Consider the following 26,059-nt stretch of genomic DNA (forward strand, 5'->3'; position numbering starts at 1 on the left):
CACTTAACAACAGAAATTTCAGGCTCCATTGTGGTTGTAAGTCGAGGACTACCCGTAGTACACCGTGCAATATATATTCTTTCCTGCTGAAAAGACCTCAGTCCTCTAACGTTATTTCAGCAGCTTTGAGGCAGCCTAAATGCGGTTTCTGGTTTTTTAAAAAAGGGGTTAAACCAGAGCCAGGAAAGTGTCACCACAGAAAACAAGCTTATTACCAAGGTAATTACCAAAGCAGAGAATACAGTGCCCAAACCCAGCTAGCTGGTACATGGCTATTACATCTCATTAGCATGTTTGTGTTGGATGCATTTCTGTGCCAGTGTGCTGCTTAGCATATTGCTACTTCTGTTCATATGTCTGCAAATCTCCAACAGAACTTATCCTGTTCAAGATGGCCGCGATTAAGCCTTTCTCTCTCTCCGAGATACTTTAAACCAGGTGTGTCCAACCTTGGCAATTTTATGACTTGTGGACTTCAACTCCCAGAAGCCAGTGCATGCTGACTGAGGAATTCTGGGAGCTGAAGTCCACAAGTCATAACATTGCCAAGGTTGGAGACCCCTGCTTTAAACTAATTCCTCTGCCCAGCCAGTTCACACCCATCTTCTGTTCTGGTTTCCCAGTTGTTTTCTTTGTTTCTTTTGAAGGCAGGCTGGGAAAAAGTAAAGAAAAGGTGAGCTGAGTCCATGTGAAAGTTTTTCTGTCCATAACCCTACCAGTATCACCAACCTTGTTGTAAGCTGTCCAGAGTTGCCTCACAGCAAGATGGGCAGCAAATAAATTGAATAAAGAAATAAACCAACCTGGTACTTCATTCTTTCTGCTGGATTATAGCAGAAGTAGTGCAAAGCAGACAAGGCTTTGAAATCTGCCTTTAGTGAAGGTCATGGTGATTCTAGCTTAACTGCAGTAATTGTCTTGCTAGAACCGTAATGGCGAACCTATGGCACGTGTGCCACAGGTGGCATACAGAGCCATTTGTGCAGGCACATGAGCCCCAGCAAAGTTACCCGCACTGCGCATGCACGCACCTCCCAGCTGATTTTCAGCCTGCTTGAGGCCATTTTCACTCTCCTGGAGGCTCGAAGGAAGCCTCTGCAGCCTCAGGAGGCCAAAAAATGGGCCTTCCAGAAATACCAGAAGTGCCGAAACAGGCCCATTTTCAGCCTCCAGAGGCTTCAGAAGCTTCCCTTGAGCCTCCGGCAGGGTGAAAACGGCCTCCCCCAGGCTCCAGAAGCCCTCTGGAGGCTGAAAATGAGCACTTCCGGTATTTCCGGAAGGCCCATTTTTTTGGCCTCCCAAGGCTGCAGAGGCTTCCCTCGAGCATCCAGGAGGGTGAAAACGAGCCGAAAATCACGCTGGGAGGCATGCACAGTGCAAGTAAGGGGCAGCAGTGGGGGTGTTGCATGTGCATGCACAGGGAGGGCGGGGCGCATTGCATTGTGGGTGCCAGCACATGCACGCTTTCGGCCCACCACAACATAAAGGTTCGCCATCACTGTGCTAGAACATGATTGCATTTTCTATTTTTTGCTTCTTCCATAATCTTTCTTTTTCATTTTACATATGCTTTCTGGATTTTTTTAAAAGTTGCATTACAATTTTGTTTAAAAAAATTTTTTAAATATAATCTTTGGCAAAATTAGGGTTCCCTGAAGCATGTAGATTATTCCATCTTTTTTTCTCTGGTGGTTCTTAGTTATAATTCTGAGCCACCCTTTTGCAAATCCTTTTATCCTTCTTACCAATTCGTTTCGAAGAGCTGGAAGCCAAGTAAGTATAACAGTTAAGGTGTAGCAATAAAACGAATTGTGTCAGGTTCAAGCCCGCAATAAAAGTTCACTATGTATGAATGACTGTAGACAGGCCATCCTTTTCCAGGCAGCATTGCAGCCAGTGTGTTCAGACCGCTTATGCCATCTGGACTTTCAAACTGCTCACCTGCTTCTTTAGTGAGAATACAATTCCATCCAGATTTAGAGACCTATTCAGTTCCTGGGCATACAAGATTACAAACCACAGGACATTCATCTTGCCAAGTTTCTTGGCTATTGTCCAAACCATTACAGCATCCACAACCTACTGCAGCATTTATATTGGCTCACCTGACAGAAGACAGCGAGAAATAGAGCTGGATAATCCTGAGCTTACTGATGAAAATCCAGTCTCAGTCTTAAAATGTCTTCATTCATACAGCTACAAAACCAGGGTGTCAGAATGGATTGCTATGGGATAGCCAAAGCCAAGCAGAAACCTTTTCAACTCACATCTAGTGGGAGGAGCAGAAGAATATTTCCTTACTCTAGAGTAACTTGGGGCCTGGTGCAGATAGATTGAGGCAAGGCTACCATTGTTATGTGCATTGATTTCTTTGTTGCCCTTGAATCAAACTTGATTCCCAATGAGAAGTCCATGCAGATTTCTTTGCAGAATTTTCAGAAGCCAGTTGCCTTTGCCTTCCCAGGGCAGAGAGAAAAACAACAGGCCCAATGTCATCCTGCTGACTTCCTGTTCTTGAGGCAAAAAAGGAACATGGATTTCCCTGCTCCTACTCCAATCAGACTAAATTGTTATATCAAATTGTTTACTCAGAAGTGAATCCTAGTACGTTTGGGAAGCTGACTCCCAGCTAAATGGATCCATGTCTGCAGAACTCCAGTTGCCCCATTATTGAAAATTGTAATGGCTCCTTCAAAATGGTAGAGTTGCTTGTTCTTTTGGTGAAGAAGCTCCATTTTTCTTTTTCTTTGCAATAAAACTAACAAGCAATCTTTTCTTAAGCTCTATGATACAATACCCAGTTCTTGGGGTGGAGGGGACTCAGTTTTAATAAGGATGGGGAACACTTATTTCCAATTCAGGACTGAGAACCAAAACCAGAAAATGAACAAATCAAGACACATGCATCCTCCCACAGTCAGTTCGTGAACAGGTTACTTCCTAATTTAAGGGGGAAGACTTTTTTCTAGAGCTGTGCATCTCCACTTTGAAAAGCCTCCATTTCCAAGGCTTATCCGTGCCTTGAATAGAGCAGAGGGCAATATTTCAGAAAGGAATGGAGGCAGGTTGCTGACAAGTCTCTTCAGCCATGTTTTTCCAGTCATTTTGCTCTGCCAGTACGGGCACAAGGTTCCTGTTTTACATTAATATTTTTCTCATCTTTTTTTTTTTTTTTTTTGCTCCCAGAAATTATGTAAGAAAGGGTCCAACACATGACAGGGACCTGACAGCTTTGTATCACTTCTATCTGCTTTTCATGCTGACAGGAGTATAAAGAAAGGCAGTCTTAAAAGAAGCCTGAGAACAGAGGAACGGTGCCCAGAGGTCTGTTAAGAGTCACAGTTGTTACCAGGGCACAGCAGGGGAAGCTTAATAAAAGGAAATAACAGGAAAATTGGCCTTTTATCACATTGTGTGGAATTCAGTACTTGCTTGGGATGTTTTTCTCAGTATTTTCCCTGTACACTTTGCCTAAGTTAGGATCAACATTTGAGAACTTCCATTCAGCTAGTAAACATGGGGCTCTATTTTACAATTGTAATTGTAAAATTACTCTTTAATTAATTGAGAACTGCTCATTTTACCCTTACCTGTGTTCTCAACTGCTGCATTCTCCACATCCAGAAAAATTGATGCTACAGCACTTATAAATGATACAGGACACTTATAGTATGCTTCTTGCTCCAAAAGGATTCAAAGGAAAGGTATTCAGCTGGTTTATTCTTAGCAGAACTCACAATCTAGTGTCATCTTAGCTTTACAACTGGTTTTCCTTTATAGAAAAATTAAAAGTGTGAAAATTACCTAGTCCTGAATGCCATCTCCCCCTTTTGTAACTGGTAATCCAAGATCTTCCTTAATTCAGAATGATTGAAAGAGATTGAAAGAAGGATGGATGGATGGATAGATAGATAAACAGATCATTCCATTTTCAAATTGTGCATATTCACCATAAGCAACCTGGGACCCTTCCCCATCAATTTACAAAAGCAAAATTAATAATATTGTAAAGGTGGCAGCATGATACCAGATGTATGGTGTTTTGAACATTGGGAAAACATAAAAACATTGTTTATCCTAGTTTTCTCTAATTGTCTAATCGGGATGAGACTTCACATATAAAATACGATGCGTTATTTCCTCCTCATGGAAATCCCATGTTTTAACTCTCAAATGGTTCTAATGCTGAAGAGAATAATAATCAATTTATTCTGACCTCAGCATGAGATCTTGGCCAGGTGGCTAAGTGAATCTACAGGAGTCTCCAGAATACCATTTTTCTATCATGATATTTTTGAAGCAGGACAAATGATACTCCTCACTTCCTCTACCTCACGGGTGTCAAACTTGCAGTGTCACGTTGCTGTCACGTGATGTTTCACAATGTTTTTCCTCTTCATGAAACTGGGTGGGCGGCGTGGCCTGCATGTGACACATCCTGCCCACAGTCTGCCAGGTTGATACCCCTGCTCTACTTCATGTTATCCTCTCAGTAATTTTGTGATGTAGATTAGGCTAAGAAATAAGGTCAAGCTCACCCAATGAACTTTACAACAGAATGGGACTACGAATCTGAGTATGATCCTAATCAAATATTCTAATCAGTACATCATTGCTGTACTGCATTCCTTATTTGTATACCAGAGATTTTATAACAATCATGGCGAGGATAACACTGTCATTATTAAGATTACTGCAATAGCAGGGAGTGTTCAAACTTCAGTATAGGATTTTGCAACTTTTCAGTGGTAAGACCAAAAGGTTAATAATAAAGGTTAAAACGTTACAAATTCAGGTGGCAATCTCAAACCCATGTGAAAATTGCTAAATTCTTATCACAGGTGGTAACATTTTGAAATTGTGTCATTATTTTAATTTTGATATGCTTGCCATTTATATATGTCACATTTACTGAATTATTGTTATGTGCTAATTTATTAAAGTCACTGCCAAAGTACCATTTCATTAGAACATTCTAATGTATAGATTCTCATTGTATAGTGTCACGGAAATGAACCCCATTCATTGTAACAATGTAGAATAGTACACGAACCCTTGGAAAGTGTTGGGATCCATTTTCTGATAGACTAGATAATCCATGAATTACAGTTTTCTTATCCTCATTAATTAAATCTGCAACGAGAAGTCTTTGGATTCACAGCTTGATAGAAGCTCAGAACTGTTGTAGGGACTGTAATTAGCAAACTAGTTTTGTTAATAAAAGAAGTAGTATTTGAGAAGAAGATGCAAGAATAAAGCCATATAATTATGATTGAGGATTGTATGGAGCAGGCCTGCTCATCTGGCACAATTTTCTCCATTCAACTTGAAGAAGGGAGAAATGGTATTGTTTTACTGATTCAACAAATACAAGGGAGTCAATGCAGAGGATTACAGCTATTTGTTTATATTCAGGTTTTTATTGATTTTATTTTATTTTATTTTGATTTGTCAATCGCTTACAAGATAATAGGTATAAGTATATACATAGTTATGAATATATGAAATGGGTACATATAAGAAAAATAAAAGAAACAATAGGACAGGGATGGGAGGCACGTTGGTGCGTTTATGCATGCCCCCTACAGACCTCTTAGAAAAGGGTTGAGGTCAATAGTAGACAGTCTAAGGTTAAAGTTTTGGGGGTTTGGGGAAGAAACCACAGAGTCAAGTAGAGTATTCCAGACATTGACTACTGTGTTGCTGAAGTCATATTTCCTGCAATAAAGTTTGGTGCAATTAACCTTGAGTTTGTATCTATTGTGTGCTCTTGTGTTGTTATGGTTGAAGCTGAAGTATTCATTGACAGGTAAGTCATTGCAATGTATGATTTTATATACCATACTTAGATCGGACAGAAGACAGCATAATTCAAGGTTTTCTAGGTCTAGAATTTCAAGTCTGGTGGCATAAGGTATTCTACAACGAGTAGAGGAATGGAGAACTCTTCTTGTGAAATATTTCTAAATAAAATAAAATAAATAAAATAAATAAAATAACATATTGTAAAATATTTTTAAGGAAACCTGTCTAATAGCTATATTAAAAACTTGAATTCTATAGAAGGATAGAGATTCTTGGTTTACCCAGTACCCTAAAAACTGAGGTAAGGTGTTATAATCTGGCCAGACCATCTGCAAGGAAACTAGCTAAAAGAAGGAGCCGTGGGTGGTCTTCCATCTCTGGAAGGCATTAGTTTGTCTACCATAACCAGTTGCGGAGAAAAAAATTACAGTACCTGGGATTGATATCCAAAAGTAGCGTTAGAAGCGGTTAGTTTCAAAATAATTCCAGTGATTAAATGCTAATGCCCCTTTGTACAAACCACTTATAATAATATCTCTTGTTTTTCTTAGGCATAATGGGGAAGCAGAATAGCAAACTGGCTCCCGAAGTGATGGAAGATCTGGTGAAGAGCACGGAATTTAATGAACATGAACTCAAGCAGTGGTACAAAGGGTTTCTAAAAGATTGCCCTAGTGGAAGACTGAACCTAGAGGAATTTCAGCAGCTTTATGTTAAGGTGAGCTCACAGTTTGTGGCATGTCATACCTCATTGATAACATAGCTCAAGACTAATTATTTGCATCATTTGTAGCCAAGCTACTTAGAGTGGTTTTTTTGAAAGCAGCAAAAACATAATCAGTGATAAATGTGCGCTCTCTGCTATTGGTGTCATTTTGTGATAGCTGCCGCCTCCTCCTCCTCCCCCCCTCCTCATTCTTCATTTTACAATAAATACATAGAGAATGTCGTATTCAAGAGTACTAAATTAGATCCTTTAGAAAGTGGGGAGGCCACCCAGCACATGCTAGGCCACATCCTTCTTCTACTCAACACAAAAGCATGTCATAATTGATAATAAACAATGGAATGACAACACATTTTTTTTTAATATTCTTTCCTCCCTTCTGTCTCACATTGGTATGCTGAAAAACATTTTGTAAACATCTGTGTGTGTGGAGTGTGCATATTTTTTGGGCTTATATGCTACTTCAGTGGTAATTGATTCTAAGCAACATATGTGCTGCAATTATAAACAAAATCCTTTGTCTTTATTAAAATATGTGTTGATGAACAGACTGTACTCTTTATTTTTATTTATTACATTTATTTATTTTTAAATTTATTCACTGTCCATCTGATTAGCTTACAATCTGTTAAAACAACATTATAAAAGGTTAAAATATAGAATAAATACATTACATATATTAAAAACAACAAAGAAATAACTAAGTAGAGAGCAAACAGTTTTCAAAATAATATCAGAATTGTTTCATTCAGTTTAAATAAATTGATTTATGCCTTTGGGGTAAATTATTTTTATATAGAAAACTTTGCAATAGTGGCGAATATATAGAATAGAAAACTTTTCATAAACTACCGTGTTTCTCATAAAATAAGGCCGGGTCTTATATTTTTTTGAGCCCCGAAAAAATGGCTAGGCCGTCTTTTTGGGGGTGACTTAATTCCCCCCCTTGCATCCTCATCTAGAGCGCCCCACGGGCAGCCTCGCCACCAGCCGTTCCTAACAGGTGATCATGGCAAAGCGCAGAGAGCTCCCTACTCCCACCAAACACCTTTGCTGCAGACCCAAGACCTTTGGCATCCGCTGCTATTGCTTTCCCTTCTGCCCATTCCGCCGCCACGTTTGGAGCTGCCGCTTCCGTGTTTGGAGTGCCGCTGCCATTTGGAGTGCCGCCGCCATTTGGAGCACCGCCGTCATGTTTGGAGCTGCCACTTCCGCATTTGGAGCTGCCACCGTGTTTGGAGTGGCGGCAGCGCTCCAAATGGCGGTGGTGCTCCAAACAGCGGCAGTGCTCCAAACGCAAAAGCGGCAGCTCCAAACACGGCGACAGCTCCAAATGCGGACATGGCAACGCCAAACAGCAGCAGTGCTCCAAACAGTGGTGAGGTTCCAAACGCGGAAGAGGCAGCTCCAAACGCGGCGGCAGCTCCAAATGCAGAAGCGGCAGCTCCAAACAACAACAGTGCTCCAAACAGCGGCAGCGCTCCAACGTGCGCGCTCCAAACGCAGTGGCAGCTCCAAATGCAGAAGCGGCAGCTCCAAATGGCAGCGGTGCTCCAAACAGCAGTGGTGCTCCAACGTGGAAGTGGCAGCTCCAAACGCTGCGGAGGCATGGGCAGAAGGGAAGTCAACAGCAGCGGGCGCTGAAGGTCTTGGGTCTGCCGCAAAGGTGCTTGGCAGGAGTAGGGACCGCCCTTCCCCCCATTTTGCATGTTTTAAAATAGGCCTAAATTTGGGGGGAGGGGCTTAATTTCATTTTATGCCTAGAAAACATGCTGGGTCTTCCTATTGGGGGAGGTCGTATTGTTGGAGAAACACGGTAGCTAGCATAAACTTTTTTAAAGGTGAGGAGATAATGGGCACATGAGCTTGCCTGTGACCAAGGCCAATAAACATGATAACTGAAGACTTGAGAAAGAAACCATGAATGATCACAACCTAAAATTGAATGAATCTATTTATAATTTTTTCTACAGCTAAAAGAACCTTTTTTCTTTCCTGGTCTAAATTTACTTTAAATGTTTTATTATATACGATCCTTATGTTTTTCCCACTTTCTCCTTTTCTATTTACCTCCTCAGGTGTGCTATGTGTGTGTGTGTGTGTGCGCGCATGCGCGCGCGCGCACACACACACACACACACACACAGAGACAGTTAATTGAAACTGCATATCATACAAAGTACAGAAGACTAAACTGGTCTTTGTATACATCCAAAGATGCATTCAAAATAGATTCATTTCCCCCATTTTCTTCTCTATCCCAATATATATGTGACAATTTGGAGACTGTTTATTCTACCAGTTCTTGATTTACTTCTCTCGGTTCACTTTGGATTTCCAATGGCTGAGGGCCACCACTCTAGCAATGAAAATGACTTCAACTGTAATACAGCCAAATAGGCAAAGATCTTGAAAACATGATAGGAGAATTGAGAAGCAAATTTTGGTCCAAATAGAGGATACTCTTGGGCAGATTAACATCAGTTGAGTTTAGATGGGCACTAAGGATCTATAACCACAGCAAAGCCCACCACTCATTATAACTGGAGTCTGAAAGTGACCAGGAGCCCAATATTTTCCATAAAAAACTATTTCAAATGTATTGTATATGGCACTGTTGAAAATCCATTCATGAGGGTCATTTTACATTTTCACTGAGTTGATGCAATTTCATTTGTAATTTTGACTGGTTAAAACTGAATTTGGGGAAGTGACATCTAGATTGATATACTAGATACCAATCGAGATATCTAGATACAATTCCTAGGTTTACGTTATGTGACTGAGCAATGTTTCGACTGTAATTATTGTAATGTCATGGAACATGAGAGCTGACATTGTTCCTGGATTGCCTGAAGTTTTTAAAATGAAAGATGGATATGAAAAGCTGGTCATGGTACAAATTTCCAGGTTCAGCTTATTCATTAGCCAAGGCTAATGCATTTGTTGCAAGTATGGTTTACTAGATGCTAACAAAGGATAGGCTGCTTTCTCATAGACCTCCCTCTAGAAATACACTGTATGCAAGAACTAACTATACTGGATCACTAATAACAGCAAGAGAAGGAAAAGGAAAATCACATAGGGCTTCAGGGACTCACTTTGTAGCACAATGGTGAAATACAGACTGTATACAATTGCAAAGACTTTGAGTTTTACTATCATCACTGGTAATTTTCTGAAACTGGCCTGATCAACTCTGTATTACAGTCATAGACCTGCATCAAACTAGTCTGCTATTACATATATTGAAAATCACATTCTTAACATTTAAAACTTGGAGAGAGGTCAATTTGGCTGCAGGCTGCTTTGTCATTTTTATTGTCTAATATTATAAAAGATAACAACGTTTTATATTATTTAAGATAGGGCCTTATTCTAACCATACTAGTTAGGAAAAGGCAAGTTCTTATGAAAGGGCATTTTTCATGACTGCTGGTATCATGCTTAATAACTTCCACTATTTTGTTATTATGCTTCTGTGCAGCTATATTTGATTCTGATTCAGTCAATTTTTTCTACTACTTATCGATGATAAACCTATACATTTATGATGATGTTTTTATGAGCAAAGAGGCAGGCATTCTTCATTAAACTAAATCTGGTATTCTGTATGGTTACAAATTCCAGAGGGCTTGTATGTTGGAAGGATTTTTGTGGCTCCCTAAAGACCAGCAAACTGATTGCAACACAAGCTTATCGGCCAGGCTCTAATCCATGAAAGCTTTAAAGCTTTCATATTGATCTGTTTGTCTTTATGCAGCCCCAAGACTGTTGTTTATGTTACAGCTGCCCCTCCAGAAGACTATAAAGTCAATTTGATTATATTTTGTTGTATGAAAGAACAGATAACAGATGATGAAAGCATGTTGTTGTTGTTAGTCGAGAAGTCTGTCCGACCTATCGTGACCCCATGGACAACGTTCCTCCAGGCCTTCCTGTCCTCTACCATCCCCCGAATTCATTAAAGCTCACGCCGACTGCTTCAGTGACTCCATCCAGCCACCTCATTCTCTGCCGTCGCCTTCTTCTTTTGCCCTCAATCTTTCCCAGCTCTTCTCCAGTGAGTCCTTCCTTCTCATTAGGTGGCCAAAGTATTTGAGTTTCATCTTCAGGATCTGACCTTCTAAAGAACAGTCTGGGTTAATCTCCTGTAGGACTGACCAGTTTGATAGCCTTGCAATCCAAGGGACTCACAGGATGAAAGCATAGGAGCAGTTTTTCCCAACATGCTACAAAACTACACACAGAGACAAATGGAGACATGCTTAGTGCAAGACTGAGATTGGAGTAGAGGTTCGCAATGAAGGCCTGTAATAACATCAGACAGCTTGGCCAAAATGCAATAAAGTTCTCTTTTTGATTGTCTAAATTACAAGCAAAATAGGATTAGCTTCACTAGGATTCTATCTTTTCAATATCCCTGAAAACCACAAAGAAACTAGATTTGGTTGTTGTTTTTTTAAACTTCTATCTACATTTCCTTGACTCTCAGGAGAACTAGAAGTCTAAACTTGTGGCATTTGTGGAAAAGAAATGTAAAACAAATCAAGCCATTTTCCCAAGATTGATAATAAAGTATACAAGATAGTGGGTGCAATTATTTCATAAAAGGAAAATGAAATACTTCTCTAAAGTTATCCTTATGCAAACATTGGTAATTTTGAATCTATGAGTTATACATGCTTTCTTTTTTGTCCCTCCAGAATTTCTTTTGCACTATCTTTTGATGGAAAACTAAAAATAAGTATCTTACAGACCTGTTTCTCTCAGTGTTGTTTAAATCCATCACATTGAGGTTCTTCTCTCAATATATTGACATAATTTAAATTGATGTTTCATAATTCAATCTGCAGTGAGCTGCCCAGAGTTGTGTTTTCAAAGAAACATTCTATCAGATTACTTCTGATTTTTGGCTATCATAGACTAAGATGGCTCTCAAACAGTATGCTGATTATGGAAAGCAAAAGGAGAAAACATCTTTTCAAATGAGAATATTTTCTCTATTTTTATGTAAAATTTATTAAAGAAAAATATTTTAAAAAGTTAAAAAGTAAGAAAATTATAAAATATAGAAAAGTGGAAGGGATATTTTTAAAAAGGGAAGAAAGAAAGATAGGACAAAAGTGAATTACAGATAGATCCAGAAAGAAAAAAGAAATGAAAGAACAAAAGAAATATTGAAAGAAGCATCTTCCAATCTTCTTTGCACCAGTTACAAATATAGTTAATATTGTTTCCACCTTCTTAGATTACATAATATAGTTTCTGTCTTCCTATGTGCAGCTGTTTTTAATTAATAAATTCATAAATCACCAGTTCATATTTATCAATTTTCAGCAAAAATCCATAAAGGGTTTCCAGTCTTTTAGCTATTTCTTCAAGTTCTGTCATCTTCATGATTCGCCCTTCTTCCATTTGTCAGTATTTCTGCATTTTTATCTTCGTGCTGCATTTTAATTTTAATAATGAAATTTATCTCTAGCGTTGTGAAGAAAAAAAGGAGGGCAAGAAGAAAGAACATTTTAACTAAACAGAGATAAACTTATATCAGATATCACCCAAGTGAAACAATTGCAGATGCTGTCAAGGTTTAAGCATATGCTTAATTTTCCGACTGAGATGTTACAACATATGCTTTATTTTTTTTGTTGTAATGGAGTTCAAAGTATCACAACATTAACAGCATAAACAGCATTGTCTTCTTTGTAAGAATTATTGAATGTGCCTAATACACATTAAGGAGGATAGAGACACCTTTTGAGAGCCTACCAAGGGTTCATCACCGGCAATGCAACATTTTGTCCTGTTTTTATGTAGCTTCCTATAACACTTCTGTTTTCTCTCTCAAGAACCGCCTACTCACATGAAAAGAATGTGGGGTGCCAAATACTTCCTCGCATAGTAGGCAACAGCAGTTGCTTATAACCTTGTGGGTTTGTCAGGAGCCAGGAAAGTGTTGCTTCGTGCCACACTTGCTCAACCATTATCTTATTTCCAAAAACACGGCTATACTCCACATACAGTAACTTGGAGACCTTCTTACAAAATAAAATTAAAAGGGAGATAGATCAGTGCAATGATTTGTTTGGAAATGTATACCTGCCCAGAAGAATAAGTCAAAAATAAGCTGAGGTGACAGAAAGCTTTTCAGTGGCTCCTCCCTTGTGGAATACCCTCCCCTCCAGCCATTCAACAGAGCCTATCTCTTTAGCCATGTGGAAAGCTGTTAAGATTTTGGTACTTTACTAAGATACCAGACGGGACAGGATGATAGAATAGATAGTATGGAAGGAGGGCAACTGAGCCCGCTGTAGGGCATTCCAAGGGGACAATTAATTTGTTTTATGGTTTACCCATTTTCACTGTTTTATTATTGCTTTATTAGCTTTATTGTTATTGTGAGCTGCCCAGAATTGCTTAAGATGGGCAGTCATATAAATGAGGGTAAAGGTTCGTTCTCTGAGCTTGTGGGTTAGTTTCCAAATGTTTCATTACCAGGCTAGGTAACATCTTCAGCGGAGTTTAGAGGATGTCCATGTTCTGTTCTATTGAAAACAGAACACTGACTTTCCCTTAAACTCCATTGAGGATGAGTTCATTACCTAGCCTGGTAATGAAATTTTCAAAAACCAACCCAGAAGCTCAGAGAATGAACCTTCACCCTCATCCTAAACCCAAGTTCCAGATATTCACCACTATTGCAAGTCATATAAATCTTATAAATGAATAAATAGAACATCTCAAAGATTAAAGGGACAGTTTACCTCCTGATAAAACATAAAAGAGCATTTCAATATCAATATATATCAAGGGGATCATTTTATGAGAATAATCATACTATGCTTTAAAAGTTAAACCCACTTGTTCCAAAAGGTGGGAGACCCCTTCTTCCCCATCCCCTATTAAACTTCATATCAGCTCCCTTGACTTCTGGATGCCCTTCTATCTTCTTAGCCAACATGGGAAATAATTCTTGGAATTAAAGTTCCACATATTTGGCAAGGATGATTGCCACATACCAGTTTTTTTTTAAGATCAGCCAATGGCTGCCATCAACTACATAATTTGAGGAGCAAAATTATTCCGAATTTTGCAAGCAGTGGTAATCTCTAGGGGAATTGTTGACCAATGTTACCAAGTTTCTCAGATAATAAGTCAGTTTCAATCAGTCTATTGAAGATTCATAAGCCAGAATACGGGAGTCATGATAAATTGTAAGGGAGCTGCTAACCTGTAGTGCTGGCTTGCTGGGTTTCACAAAAGGTTGCTTGGCTGATTGTGTGAGACTATATCAAATTCTGGCTGAGAAAGTACACATTTGTTTGCTGAGTACTTGACCTAAGAGGTGTTTCCCAACCTCTGCAGATTTACAATGTGAGGACTTCAATTCCCAGAATTCCTTAGGCAGGAGAAGGGCTCACAGCTGCAGCTCTCCTATTGATCTGACGATGTGATTGTTGGCGGAGCCACATTTCTCAACTGCTTAGTCTCAGACAACACCTTTTAAAAGGAAGTAGGAATTTGTGACTAGATCAACAATCAATAATGAGGAATTTTGTGAGGGAAGTTAGTGGAAATAGGAGACAAGATATGATTTCTCAAATCTGTCAAAAAGGAGATAAGAGGGCAGCAGTAGTGACTTGTGTGTATCATGTTTACCTTCTTACTAGTTGTCATAATCATACCTTTCAGTTATACCTCTCAGTTGTTCCAGAGAAGAAGGTGAAAGAATCAGAAGCCAGATTTTCTTACTTGAGACACATCAGGGCAAGTGAGGTGCACACAAGTAACCCAGTGGTGGGATTCAACTTTTTTTTTACTACCGGTTCCATGGGCATGGCTTGGTGGGCATGGCAGGGGAAGGATACTGTAAAATCTCCAGTCAGAGGTGGTATTTGTCAGTTCTCTGAACTGCTCAAAATTTCCGCTACTGGTTCTCCAGAACTGGTCAGAACCTGCTGAATATCACCTCTGAAGTAACCCATATATCTAGCACAGAGGTATAAATATTCAAATAAATACTGTCCAAAAACTTTTAGATTTGGATATGTAATATTCAAAGAATAGCACAAATTAGGAAGTTAATCTGCCTGATCAAATATGAAGTACTTGTCTGCTCTTTTATTATTTCTCAGGCACTGATCTTGGTTACAAGTGTGTCCCAAGCACTTTGCTTAGTGTTCTGCTAGCTCCCTGAGGAAATGCCTAGTGCTAATACTGGGATGGTGAAATAATTTCTGTAACAGAGCACTATGAAATTTTAAGTATAGGTTGTGATGTCCCTAGAGAATGCAGTGGAAGAAATTACATGGAGAGGAGCAGGGATTTTCCAAAACACACAGAAAGTGTGTTCATAAGCATACTGGCAAAAGAGAAAAAGCTTGAAGTTTGATCTACTTACTAAATGTAAGCTTTCATGAATTAGGATTCATTTTATCAGAAATATGAATTTCCTTTGGCAACGGGCATTGGAGAGGGGGAAAAGAAAATATGAGGACTAATGTCAGGAAAAGCATCTGAGGTAATTCAGCTGATACCGATATTTAGGCACTAAGAAAGTAGTTTGTGGCAACTCAGTGCTGTGGAAATAGTGCTTCACAACTCAAAGTACAATTCTGATTTGGGATTAGAAGCTGTTGGGGATAAACAGGCTCAGACTCAACCCAGGCAAAAAAATAGATCAACTAAAATAATTATAAATACAAGTAGGAAAATACTTCAGATTTTAAATGTAAAATATTTAAAACATTCACCAAATTAGAAAACAATCTTGTGAATGTATTAAAATGATTAAATTGCTAAATTATTATGTAAATGCACACAAAAATCATTGTGAACACATATTTGAACAAACCAAACACACATCGGAAAAGAAAAACAGCATAAAAGCATGCAAATGTGATCTAGTTATACAATGCTAATATTAAAAATACTTTTCTACATAAAGCTGTGGCAGGTGTAAGAAATTTTCTTATGGAGAAGTTAAGGTTCTAGTCCAACAATATAAAACAAACATCATTCTAAAAACAGGTAGAATCTCAATGAGGAACCAACGTGGTTTTAGAGCCTCAGTTTTTTTTAGACCACGAAATCAAATTTGCTCTGCAAAATGCTATTGTTATGTTTTCCTTCCAGTATTGCAGAGGGCAAGTCATTAAAACAGGCAAAATGGAAGTTCTGCAGTTTGTTGCACAGAAAATGTTGAATGACCTATCACTTAGTAACTGTTTAAAGTTACAATGGACCCCCCCCCTCCAAAAAAAAAAGCTACTTATGATCTAGTTCCAGAATTCCAATAGCTGCACAAACATACATATTATGGTCACATGACTGCATTTCAGGTACTTGGCAACCAACTCACCTGTAATAGAATATTACCTGCAGCAGCAGAGGGGGGTATTTGGCCAATGCAGTCTTCCCAGAAAGAGGACCAGATTAAGAGACTGTGCATTCCTAAACTGGATGGGAGAGAGGGGGAAACGGTTTGGGGCGCCTACATCCTATAATCTGTCAGGACATATCTAACAGGTTAGGTACCTGTCTCCACCGCCTCCCAAGGAAGTCCCAGCAGTTTTATAGGCAGAATGTGCCCCTCCCCAAATTAAGGCCATAAAACAGCGAAAGGGGGAATGGTGGGGGCTTGCCGAACTTTTTGCCCCGGATATGGTGCTGTGCCCACCACGCTGGGCCCTGCCGCCGCCTGCCTGAAGGGCAAGGCGGATAGACAGCCTAGCTTTGGGCTCAAAAAATAAGACCTGGCCTTATTATATGAGAAACACGGTAGTTCTAGCTTTAGTTTAGCAAGATTCTTTCCATTAGGTGAACTCAATTGAATCGCATTACCTTGTCTCTGACCTTGGGCCTGACATCCCCTTTATAGCCAGTGGCAGCAGTCCCCATTCACAGGACCACGATTTACAATGTTTTCTTCCTGTTTCCAACTTTTTCAGCCAGTTTCTGGGAAAAATGATCCATAGTAATACATAGATAGAGAGCCATGCTGGCACAGTAGTTAGAATGCAGTATTGCAAGCTAACTTTGCCCACAGACAGGAGTTTGATCCTGATAGGCTCAAAGTCAGTCAAATGAGCACCAGATCGTTGGAGGCAATATACTGACACTGTAAACCATCCAGAAAGTGCTGTAATGCACTATGGAGAAGTATATGTGTCTAAGTGCTACTGCTACTGCTAGATTTGCATAATGACACCTGGAAGAAATACTCATAAAATTGGGTTTGGTCACATGAGTGTCTTGATTTACAACCATCATGACATGATAGAAAGTCCAGGTTACATTACTGTCAAGGAATACCTGTATTTAACACTGTAAAGTATTTCCGATTTATATCCAGGTACTATATTATCTAGATTGTCCAGAACTACCTGGAGAATTCTATCTAATAATACCCATTGTTGAATTGCAGTTCTAGCTCTTGATCACCCCATAGCCAAGAAGCTTGGCTGGGTTTAAGTTTTCCAGAAAGAAGAAAATTTGTCTAGAAAGATTATGGTGGCCTGGGAATCATTGGAAAAAATAAAGCTTAAGTCAGAAACAGAGGTGGCATATATGAACCTATGACTCTAGCTATATTATGTTAACATTGGCTAATTTTGGATTGAGTCAGAATCATTGTATATTTTAACTCTGGTTATTCTTAATACTAAAAATGTTAAAATGTTTAACTGTTTAGTTGAAGAGGCACTAGTCATTTGCTAGGTATTTTACTCACTCCCCAAATCTTTGGCTTGTAAAGTTCAGTTAATTTTCTGTCTGGGGATTCTTGACATTGGACTGACAGATGAAAACATAAGCTCTTCCACATGCTACCACTTCTTCTCTCCTATTACTCTACAGCATTTGGAAACCAGCCATATGACTTTATTCCTCCTAACCTTGGAATATTGACAATAGGCAAGGAATAACAAAACCCAGTCAGTGCTTCCTCCAACTGACAAAGGGCCTAAGAAACTTTTATTCAATCAGTATCCCAGCTCCAGAATGCCAGAAAATCTGCATATTTCCTCACCAATCTTAATTGACTTTTCCCATTTATGTTTTATGTAAATGATTGTCATATCCATGCAGTATATGAATAATTTGCAACAACAACAACAACAAAAAACCCAACCCAATCCAAAACCCTAAGCTGTTGATCTTTAGGGAAGCAATAGAGCGAGCCCAGACCTTTTGGGAATTAAAAAAAAAAAGGCTTGTCCTTCCTTCTTCCTGAATTTCAGCATCATAAATCCCCAAATGAAAGAGGGCAGGACAACATTGTCAGGACTCAAAAGCACAAGCGCCATATGTGGGGGATTCTTTGTCACAAAGCTTCTCCTCCAGAAATGAAAAATTACTGTCCTTCCAGATGTAACTGAAACCCAAGACACAACAGATATCAGCATATCCAGTGCTGAAGGATGCGGGATGGATACTGCTACATTGAGGAGACATTGAAAGTCTATTATTGAGCTATGTGAACTAAATATGATTTGCAACTAAAAATAGGACACAGGCTGACTATGCCCAATCTCTCCCTGTGAAGTAGAAACCCAATGAGGTTCTGTTCTTAAGAGCCAGAATAGGTAAGCTGTCAGTGCAAACCTGGACCATAATAAAGTAGGGGTTAAAATCACTCAGACTTCTGTCTTTGCATTGAAACACAATTACAGCTTCTATTCAATCAGCTGTAATCAATAATCTATTCTATTCAATTCAGTCAGACACAAAGTTATGAGAATAAGGCAGATGGTACATGGAGATATAAGGGTTAAGGTCAATGTACATGGTCCTTTCCTGTATCTAAATTTTAAAGCCTCACCTATCCAGATAAATGATATAACAAGGCTTTGAAGAAGAAGCTTTTCCTTACTGTGTTTACAGCACTCTGATCATAACTGATAAATCAGCAATAATTATGCACTGTTACAACTGGTTTCTTTTCTGATAGATACAAAGTGCATTTGAACAGCATCATTTATAGGCCGGTGCCTTATTAATGATCAGTCTAGATAACTTGTATAATTGTGAAAGACAGTAGTTGAAAGTCAGGTCATGTTTCTGCTAATCATAGACTGAACATTTTAGCACCTTGGGATAGCATCTTTATTTTCGTTAAATAAAGCAAATTTGTCTTTCATTCTCTTTGGTTTTCACTAGAGTTCGCATGAATTGCTGTATTTTTCTCAACAGAACCACTGATTGTAGAGCTGTTCCAGTGTGCTTGGTGTTCAAGTTTGCTCTCTTAATTATATATCTCAAGCAGGACAAAATAGCACTGAAGAAAACATTTGTGCTGGAAGATTAGGTAGCTAAAGCTAGAAGTGGAGTACAAAGGGAAATAATTTGCTTTATTTCCTCTGTGCCAAAATTACAATGGATGTTCACTGATTTTGCAAACTCCTTGCTGCTTTTGGGGATATCTGTTCCCATCTGAGTAGTGTGTAGAATGTGGAAATTAAATTCAGCTATCTCCTTCAACAATAAATACCAGTAACAAATATCAGAAGCTGAAATATAAATTATCCATTTTTTGATACAGGGAGGTACAAAAATTTAAATCTAGGGAAATAATAGGTTAAAAGCCTGTTTAAAAAAAACACAGTTAATTAATATAAACCCAATGATGGTTGTGTAGGATAATATAAGATACATACAATAGCAGTCCCTATGCGTGGCTCAGATAACTTCCAAATGTAATTTGATGTGACTTTTATTAGGTTAAAATAAACAACTACAGTTGCCCACTGACAATGCTCAAAATGGATCATACTTGCTTATTAAACATCAGGACCTTTCCAGACCACTCTGTAACTGTAGTAATGATACATGCACATTCTGAGCATATCTCACTTGGGAAATGCAGTGTATACTAACTGCCCTCTTCCGTAGGACCTTCAGTTGAATGTGTGTTGCTCATGTCCCATATACTGTTGCTGTTCCTTTGAACATCTTATCTGCATAGATAATCTACACATGCCTATTTTTACATATATGCTCCAGAACCTCATCATTTCTAGGCTACTAGATTACTAGATTGTAGAGCCCTTCAATCCACAGGAATTAAGAAACGCCTCTATTAATGTTTTATTAAATAGAGTTTAATGAAACTTTCTGGATAGTTCCCTTGGGGAATAATCATTTATTGCACTTACCCTGACACTGCAATTTATCTATTGAGAGTCAGAAGACCCTCCGTTGCTCTTTTACAGATTGAATGCAGCTGATTTCCACTGAGCGTATTCTCTGGGTTAAGGCAGAAGCATATGAACAACATGGAAGATTTTTCCTGGCTTCTGTGGCAGGAGGTGGTAATGTGGGCCTTCCAAATATTACTGAGCCACAATTCTCATTATCATTCACCATTGGCTCCGTTGGCTGTGGCTTCTGGGAAAAATTCACCAATATTTAGAGTTGGCCACCCTTGCCTAAGAGAATTTGTTCTATGGCTGGAGCAGGAGTCAACTCTTAGTACTTTTTCCCTTGCAATACTTGTAGATTCTTACCAGTTGTTTTAGCAACTGCATAAATGATTTCCTGGAAGTGCCACCAACAGGTTAGTGGGTTAATAAGATCTATCCTGATAGCATGAACTCTAAAATGAGATTTCAGCTCTGCTGCACTGGAGAATATACTTAGTATGGGAATTGTTAACTTGGGAACTCATGCTCAGTATATTGGCGTGGTCACACGTCACACTAAGCTATAGTGTATTTAGTTTGATTTTTGACTTAATTTGTTGGGTGAATTGAGTTAATTGTGACTTATTCTGTAACTATGACTAAATAAATCAGAGGTGTGGAACTATGGCCCCTTTATGACTTGTGAACTTTAACTCCCAGAATTCTTGAGCCAACATGGCTGGCTCAGGAATTCTGGGAGTTGAAGTCCACAAGTCATAAAAGGGCCATAGTTCCCCAACTCTGAAATAAATCATAACAGCACAATGAGTCAACCTTGTTGATGTGAGTGTTTAAGAGTTTAAGAGTGCCTGGGCATAGTAACCAAGTATTAGTTGCTATTAGCCAGCCATTCAGTTTATTGCCCTTTCAAAAGAAGAAGAATTATACGGTGTTATGAATGCAGATACTGTCTAATAAGGTTAAGTATCTAGTATTATTTAAACTGAAATTCATTCAGTGCAACTTTTGAGGAAGGATTTTGTTCCACTTGTTTAGGCTGCTTCCCAAATTCTTATTTTAATACCGGTAATACATTTCCCATAAGTTGTAATTTTAGAGATATCCCAACATTTGCACTGCAACTTTCCCCCAAGTCTTGAGATATCTTAAGATTTTAGAGACTTAAACATTTCCAAGAGTTGGAATTGATTTCTTGCTAAATAAGCACCAAAACCTTCTACCCATAATAATAAAAAGCCTGCGTAGGAGTTTCTTGTATCAGAATTTATAATACATAACATATAATGGTACAATTTTGACATGTTTAGTAAGCAGGAAGTCCCTTTGGTTGCATGCCAATATCTAAGCCACCATGTGGTTTCATTTGGTGAACCATAGAGGCTTTCATGACTGTATTGCAGGCAGATACCATTTTGCTGTTAATGTCCCCTGAAAAAAACCAAAATTCAGCAACGTGACACTCTTTTTTAGAAGGATTATGAGAGTTAAGTAATAAAGATTTATATTCAAGTATCAGGGGAAAAAGGAAATGGCAGAAATCCCTGCAAAGGGAATAGGCTATTCTCAGCCGAAGCTGCTCCCAAACAACCAGAAACTAAGGCAGGCAGGCAGAATTTTTTTAAATTTTTCCCTGAAATTTCCCCCTTAAAATGAAGATGCGTGTTATACGCCCGTGCGTGTTATACGCCGATAAATACGGTAATACTTCCCTTAAAACTGACATTTTATTTAAAAAGAAAGAATAAAGATTTATATTCAAGTATCAGGGGAAAAGGAAAATGGCAGAAATCCTGCAAAAGGAATAGGCTTTTTGAATCTTTAAAGATTGCAGTACAGTATCCAAAAGAAAGAAGTTCAGGAGTTACTTGCTTCTTTTAAAGAACCCCATCCTTGTCTGCTCCCGTTGACTCAAATATCCAATAACTGAGTAACTGTTTTGCAACTTAACATGCTGCCCTTCCGCCATTTCTCAGTGCTTCATTTAAGCTGCTAAACAGGAATGCCCTTGTCCTTGGCTGCTATTTTAGAGGATTATGCAAGGGAGAGAGATGGGTTATTTTCCTCATTGCAGGCATAAAGAGTTGGGTACTGGTTTTGCCCTTCTCTCATAGATCAGCTAGAAGGCTTTGTTTGGCTCATATAAACTTTAGGATGTAGTGAGGCATTCAGAGAGAATGAAATTATTTCCAAAGAATTAATTTGAGGTGTGAAATACTGTAAGTGGATATATGGCCTCCAGATCTTTTGAATCTAATTGTCAAGTAAAATAAAACTTGCCAGATCAAAGGTCTAGGACTGCCATATCTGTACTGCAGAAATCTAAATTACCCAAGGCTCTATCAAATGTTAGTCTTCTGTACTCCTTGTTGCCATCTGATGATCCATTTAGTTTATCTGCAGCCCGGATATGGTAGCTCTAAGTAAAGAATTTACCAAAAAGATGTCTGAGTTCTCTAAAAATCCACTTTAATGTGTACTAATATTTCTATATTTGCATTCCAGACAAAGAGGAGTTTTGTGGCACTGCAAGATTTTGAATAAATCAAATAACTATACAGCATTTTCTTGGATAGTGCCACATAGGGGTAGAAAAACAAACATGTCACTTTAAAAAATCCAGTTTCTTAAGTTTGTATCATTTTCCAAGCCATTAATAATAATAAAAGTAAATATTTCCTTCATGTGGTAATTGCACTTCCTTGCAAACTAGACTAGGAAATTAGACCACATAAAGGGATGAGTTTATTTAAAAAACAAAAAAAACCTTAGCAATTAACAGGAAATTAATTACAGCAATTTCTTCTCCACCCTGAACTCTGAAAGCATGCTCTTCCTATTTAGGGAGAGAAATTGAATTCTATCACCTATGAATCATTATATTTTAATTCAAGGCAGTTTTGCTCTTTGGTGGCTAATCTATCTGATGATTTCAAAGATCCGTAACTGGAATTATACTTAACAGTAAGTTTATTTCATGATAGGTAGTCCTCAACTTACAACCACAAAATTTATGTTGGTAAGTGAGTTTTGCCACATTTTACAACTATTCTTGCCACATTTGTTAAATGAATCATTGCAGTTGTTAAATTAGTAACATAGTTGTTAAGTGAATCTGGTTTCCCCATTGACTTTGCTTGTCAGAAGGTTGCAAAAGGTGATCACGTGAGTACGGAATACTGCAACCGTCATAAATGTGAGTCAGTTGCCAAGTATCCAAATTTGGATCACAGGACCATGGGGATGCTTCAATGGTCATAAGTGTAATCTGGTTTCCCCATTGACTTTGCTTGTCAGAAGATCGCAAAAGGCGATCACATGAGTACGGGATACTGCAACCGTCATAAATGTGAGTCAGTTGCCAAGCATCCAAATTTGGATCACAGGACCATGGGGATGCTTCAATGGTCTTAAGTGTGAAAAATGGCACTTTTTTCAATGCCATTATAACTTTGGTCACTAAACAACTGTTGTATGTTGAGGACTGCCTGTAGTATATAACCCAGGCAGGCTGGGGATGGAACTTATTCAAATAAAGGTTTGCCTTTGTAAAACTGAACAGGTTGCACCTTTAAACAAGAAGGCATTCCATACTGTTCTTTACAAATGTTGTTCTCCATATCTGAACTCCAGATTGTACGTACAACAATATTTGCCATGCTGATGAAGTTCCTATATTGCTATTGAATATGAGGTAGAGGAAAAAGAGTGAAAGACTACAACTGTGATTCACTGAAATAAGCTAAGATCAGACCATGGTAGGTTAATTCAGTTAAATTTTAGAACAGCAGATTACTTTACACCAGGAAGCCACTCTGCCACATGGTATGGGAAGAATGGTGTTCAAGTAAATTTATTGTTTTAACACATATCTCAATATTGTTTATAGTGACAAAATACACGAAATATTCATAGAAATCCAATTTTGCCTCACAGAACAATATGCTCTTCATTTAAAATCCTTCAGATATGCATATACTCAGATAATAATAGGTAGCTATTCTGACATATATCTATATAACTAAGGAGTTTAGTATGTCATCATTGTATTTCTACTGATTAAAGATAAATTATATAATAAACCTAGTTATATAAATTTTCCTTCCTTCCTTCCTCCCTTCCTTCCTTCCTTCCTTCCTTCCTTCCTTCCTTCCTTCCTTCCTTCCTTCCTTCCTTCCTTCCTTCCTTCCTTGAAAAACTACTTGGCAAAATATACATTAATTTATTTCAAAGAGTAATTATTGCTTAAGAAACTATTCCTATCTTAGATAATAATTTGGCCTAAAAGTAAAAGTGTTAGAAAACTGTTAATATTGTTTGATTGCATCTAGAAAGTCATAGAGCTAGAGCTTCTGTAATCAATGGATTTAATGATTATACACCTGCTTTCATATTGAACTATATTACTGAGCTTCCTAATGATCATTATAGGATAAAGAAATAGATGACCTATCAGAAGCACTGATTCTTAGCTTTACATGGGTATAATTTGTTATGCACGTGTATTTTGTAAGAATATAGAGCCTCTCCTTCCTGCTTTTGATCCATTTTACCTTTCTGATAAACACACACACACACATACACAATACACACACACACCTGCAAATCTGTATACAAGTTGCATACAAGTTGATACCAGATATTGAAAGAGGTAATTTTAGCTAACCCCAACAGATACAAGTGGATATGAGCAGAGATATTGTACTCTTTCATGGATGGAAAGATTGGAAAAAGGGATGTCCCATAAATGGAGTATATTGTGGGAAAGAATAGTTGGATGCTCTAAGATTTTTAAAAGTTCAGATGTACACCAAAAGTGAAGGAAGAAGAAGAGACCCTTAGCCTCATAAACCAGATTTTTTTTTGTTATCTGTGACTCTTTTTTTACCTCACCCCATCCTCATCCCTGAGAGATCAACAAAGTTCCAAGGGGCTTTGCAATGGACAGTGAAAATATGGGTATAATTTTGCTCTGAAAAAAGTATATTTTCTTAGAATATATAATAACCCGATTCCTTGAAAGTATTAGGTAGATTTCAGAGAGTTTCTCCCGCTTTCCCACTTCCCTCATTATCTTCCCCTTTCCCTTAGATTAAAATACTAATCTTTGTAACTGCTTACCAAACTTTAGATATTCAATGTTACAATATTTTATTTACTTCAGTAAAGAAACAGTAAAGACCAAAATCTGGTCTGATTCTATCCCTTCTCAGAATATGACGGGGTGAGATCTTGATGTGTACGTAGCCCAGCCTGATGAAATGGAGTATGTTTGCTCAGGGATGGGATTCAAATTTTGTAACAACTGGTTCTGTGGGCGTGGCTAGGTGACCGTGGCTAGGTGGGTGTGACCATGTGACTGGGTGGGCGTGGCTTTTTTTTTTTGCAGCATCCCTCTCCTCGTTTCTTGGGCCTTCTGGGCCTCAGGAAAGCCTCCTGAGTCCCAGAAGGAGCGCAGAGGGGGGAGGTTGCTTCCAGAAAACTTGCCTGGGGCTCAGGAAGGAAAAAAACTGAGCATGAGGGGGCATGCAGCAACCCTCTGCGCTCCGTTTTGGGGCCTCCTGCACCTCAGGCAAGCCTCCTGGGGGGCATTTTTGCTCCCAGAAAGCTTTTCTGGGGCTCAGGAAGGAAAAAAACTGAGCATAGGGGGGACACGCAGCAACCCCCTGCGCTCCATTTTGGGGCCTTTTGGGGAGCCTCCTGGAGGGGGTGTTTTTTGCTCCCATGAAGCTTCCCTGGGGCCCAAGAAAGCAAAAAATGGAGGGGGCGGGGGTGCTTCAGTGACAGTACAAATCCAGAGGGTGAGAAACTGATGATATGCAGGCAGCAGGCAGAGAACCATTAATTCCCCAGAGTGATGTTTGAGTGGGGATTATCAGATTCATCCTAGCCCTAGGAAAGGCATCACAAATATAACTATACTGCATGATGCTTGAATGAATGGAGGAAAATCTAATCTCAAACTGCTCAGATAGGAAAAAGTTAAAGGAAAACCCAGATCAGACCCTTCACTGAAATACAGATCAATGACATTTAATCTGTCAGTCAAACATGGACATCCATAGGGCAAAGAGCATCGTGTCACATATTACTAGTGGGCAACACAATCTAAGTAGGATAGGGCAAAGCTTGCAATGTGATATCAATGATTTTTGCCATTATTGTGGCTAACCTTGGACAGCTCTAGAGAGTTGGCAGAGGAAAATTCCCCTCAAGTTTTTTTGAACCTTCTTTTCCCAAAATAGCTCAAAGCTATTTAAATAGAAGCCTCAAATCCTTGGAAATCTGGGATTCAAGAGGCAGGGGGGGAAATGTAAAAATCTAATTTTAGTTATTTTTTATGGAAGGTGAGTTGAGCTCTGGTGTCTTTGTTATACAGTTTTGT

The 26,059-nt window shown here is 38.7% G+C and overlaps 1 protein-coding gene across 1 annotated transcript in view; it reads left to right on the forward strand.

Moving 5' to 3' along the window:
* VSNL1 (visinin like 1) overlaps positions 1-26,059 on the forward strand; it is a 113,998-nt gene that overhangs the window by 53,992 nt on the left and 33,947 nt on the right. The window contains exon 2 of the mRNA XM_026675583.2: positions 6,357-6,523. Coding sequence (XP_026531368.1) covers positions 6,362-6,523 — 162 coding nt within the window. The 5' untranslated portion in view covers positions 6,357-6,361. The remainder of the gene's footprint in view (positions 1-6,356; positions 6,524-26,059) is intronic.

Source organism: Notechis scutatus, chromosome 1, assembly GCF_049901735.1.
Source record: "Notechis scutatus isolate UNSWTSFEM ecotype Mainland chromosome 1, rNotScu1.2, whole genome shotgun sequence".
In the NCBI taxonomy this organism is placed as follows: Eukaryota; Metazoa; Chordata; class Lepidosauria; order Squamata; family Elapidae; genus Notechis; species Notechis scutatus.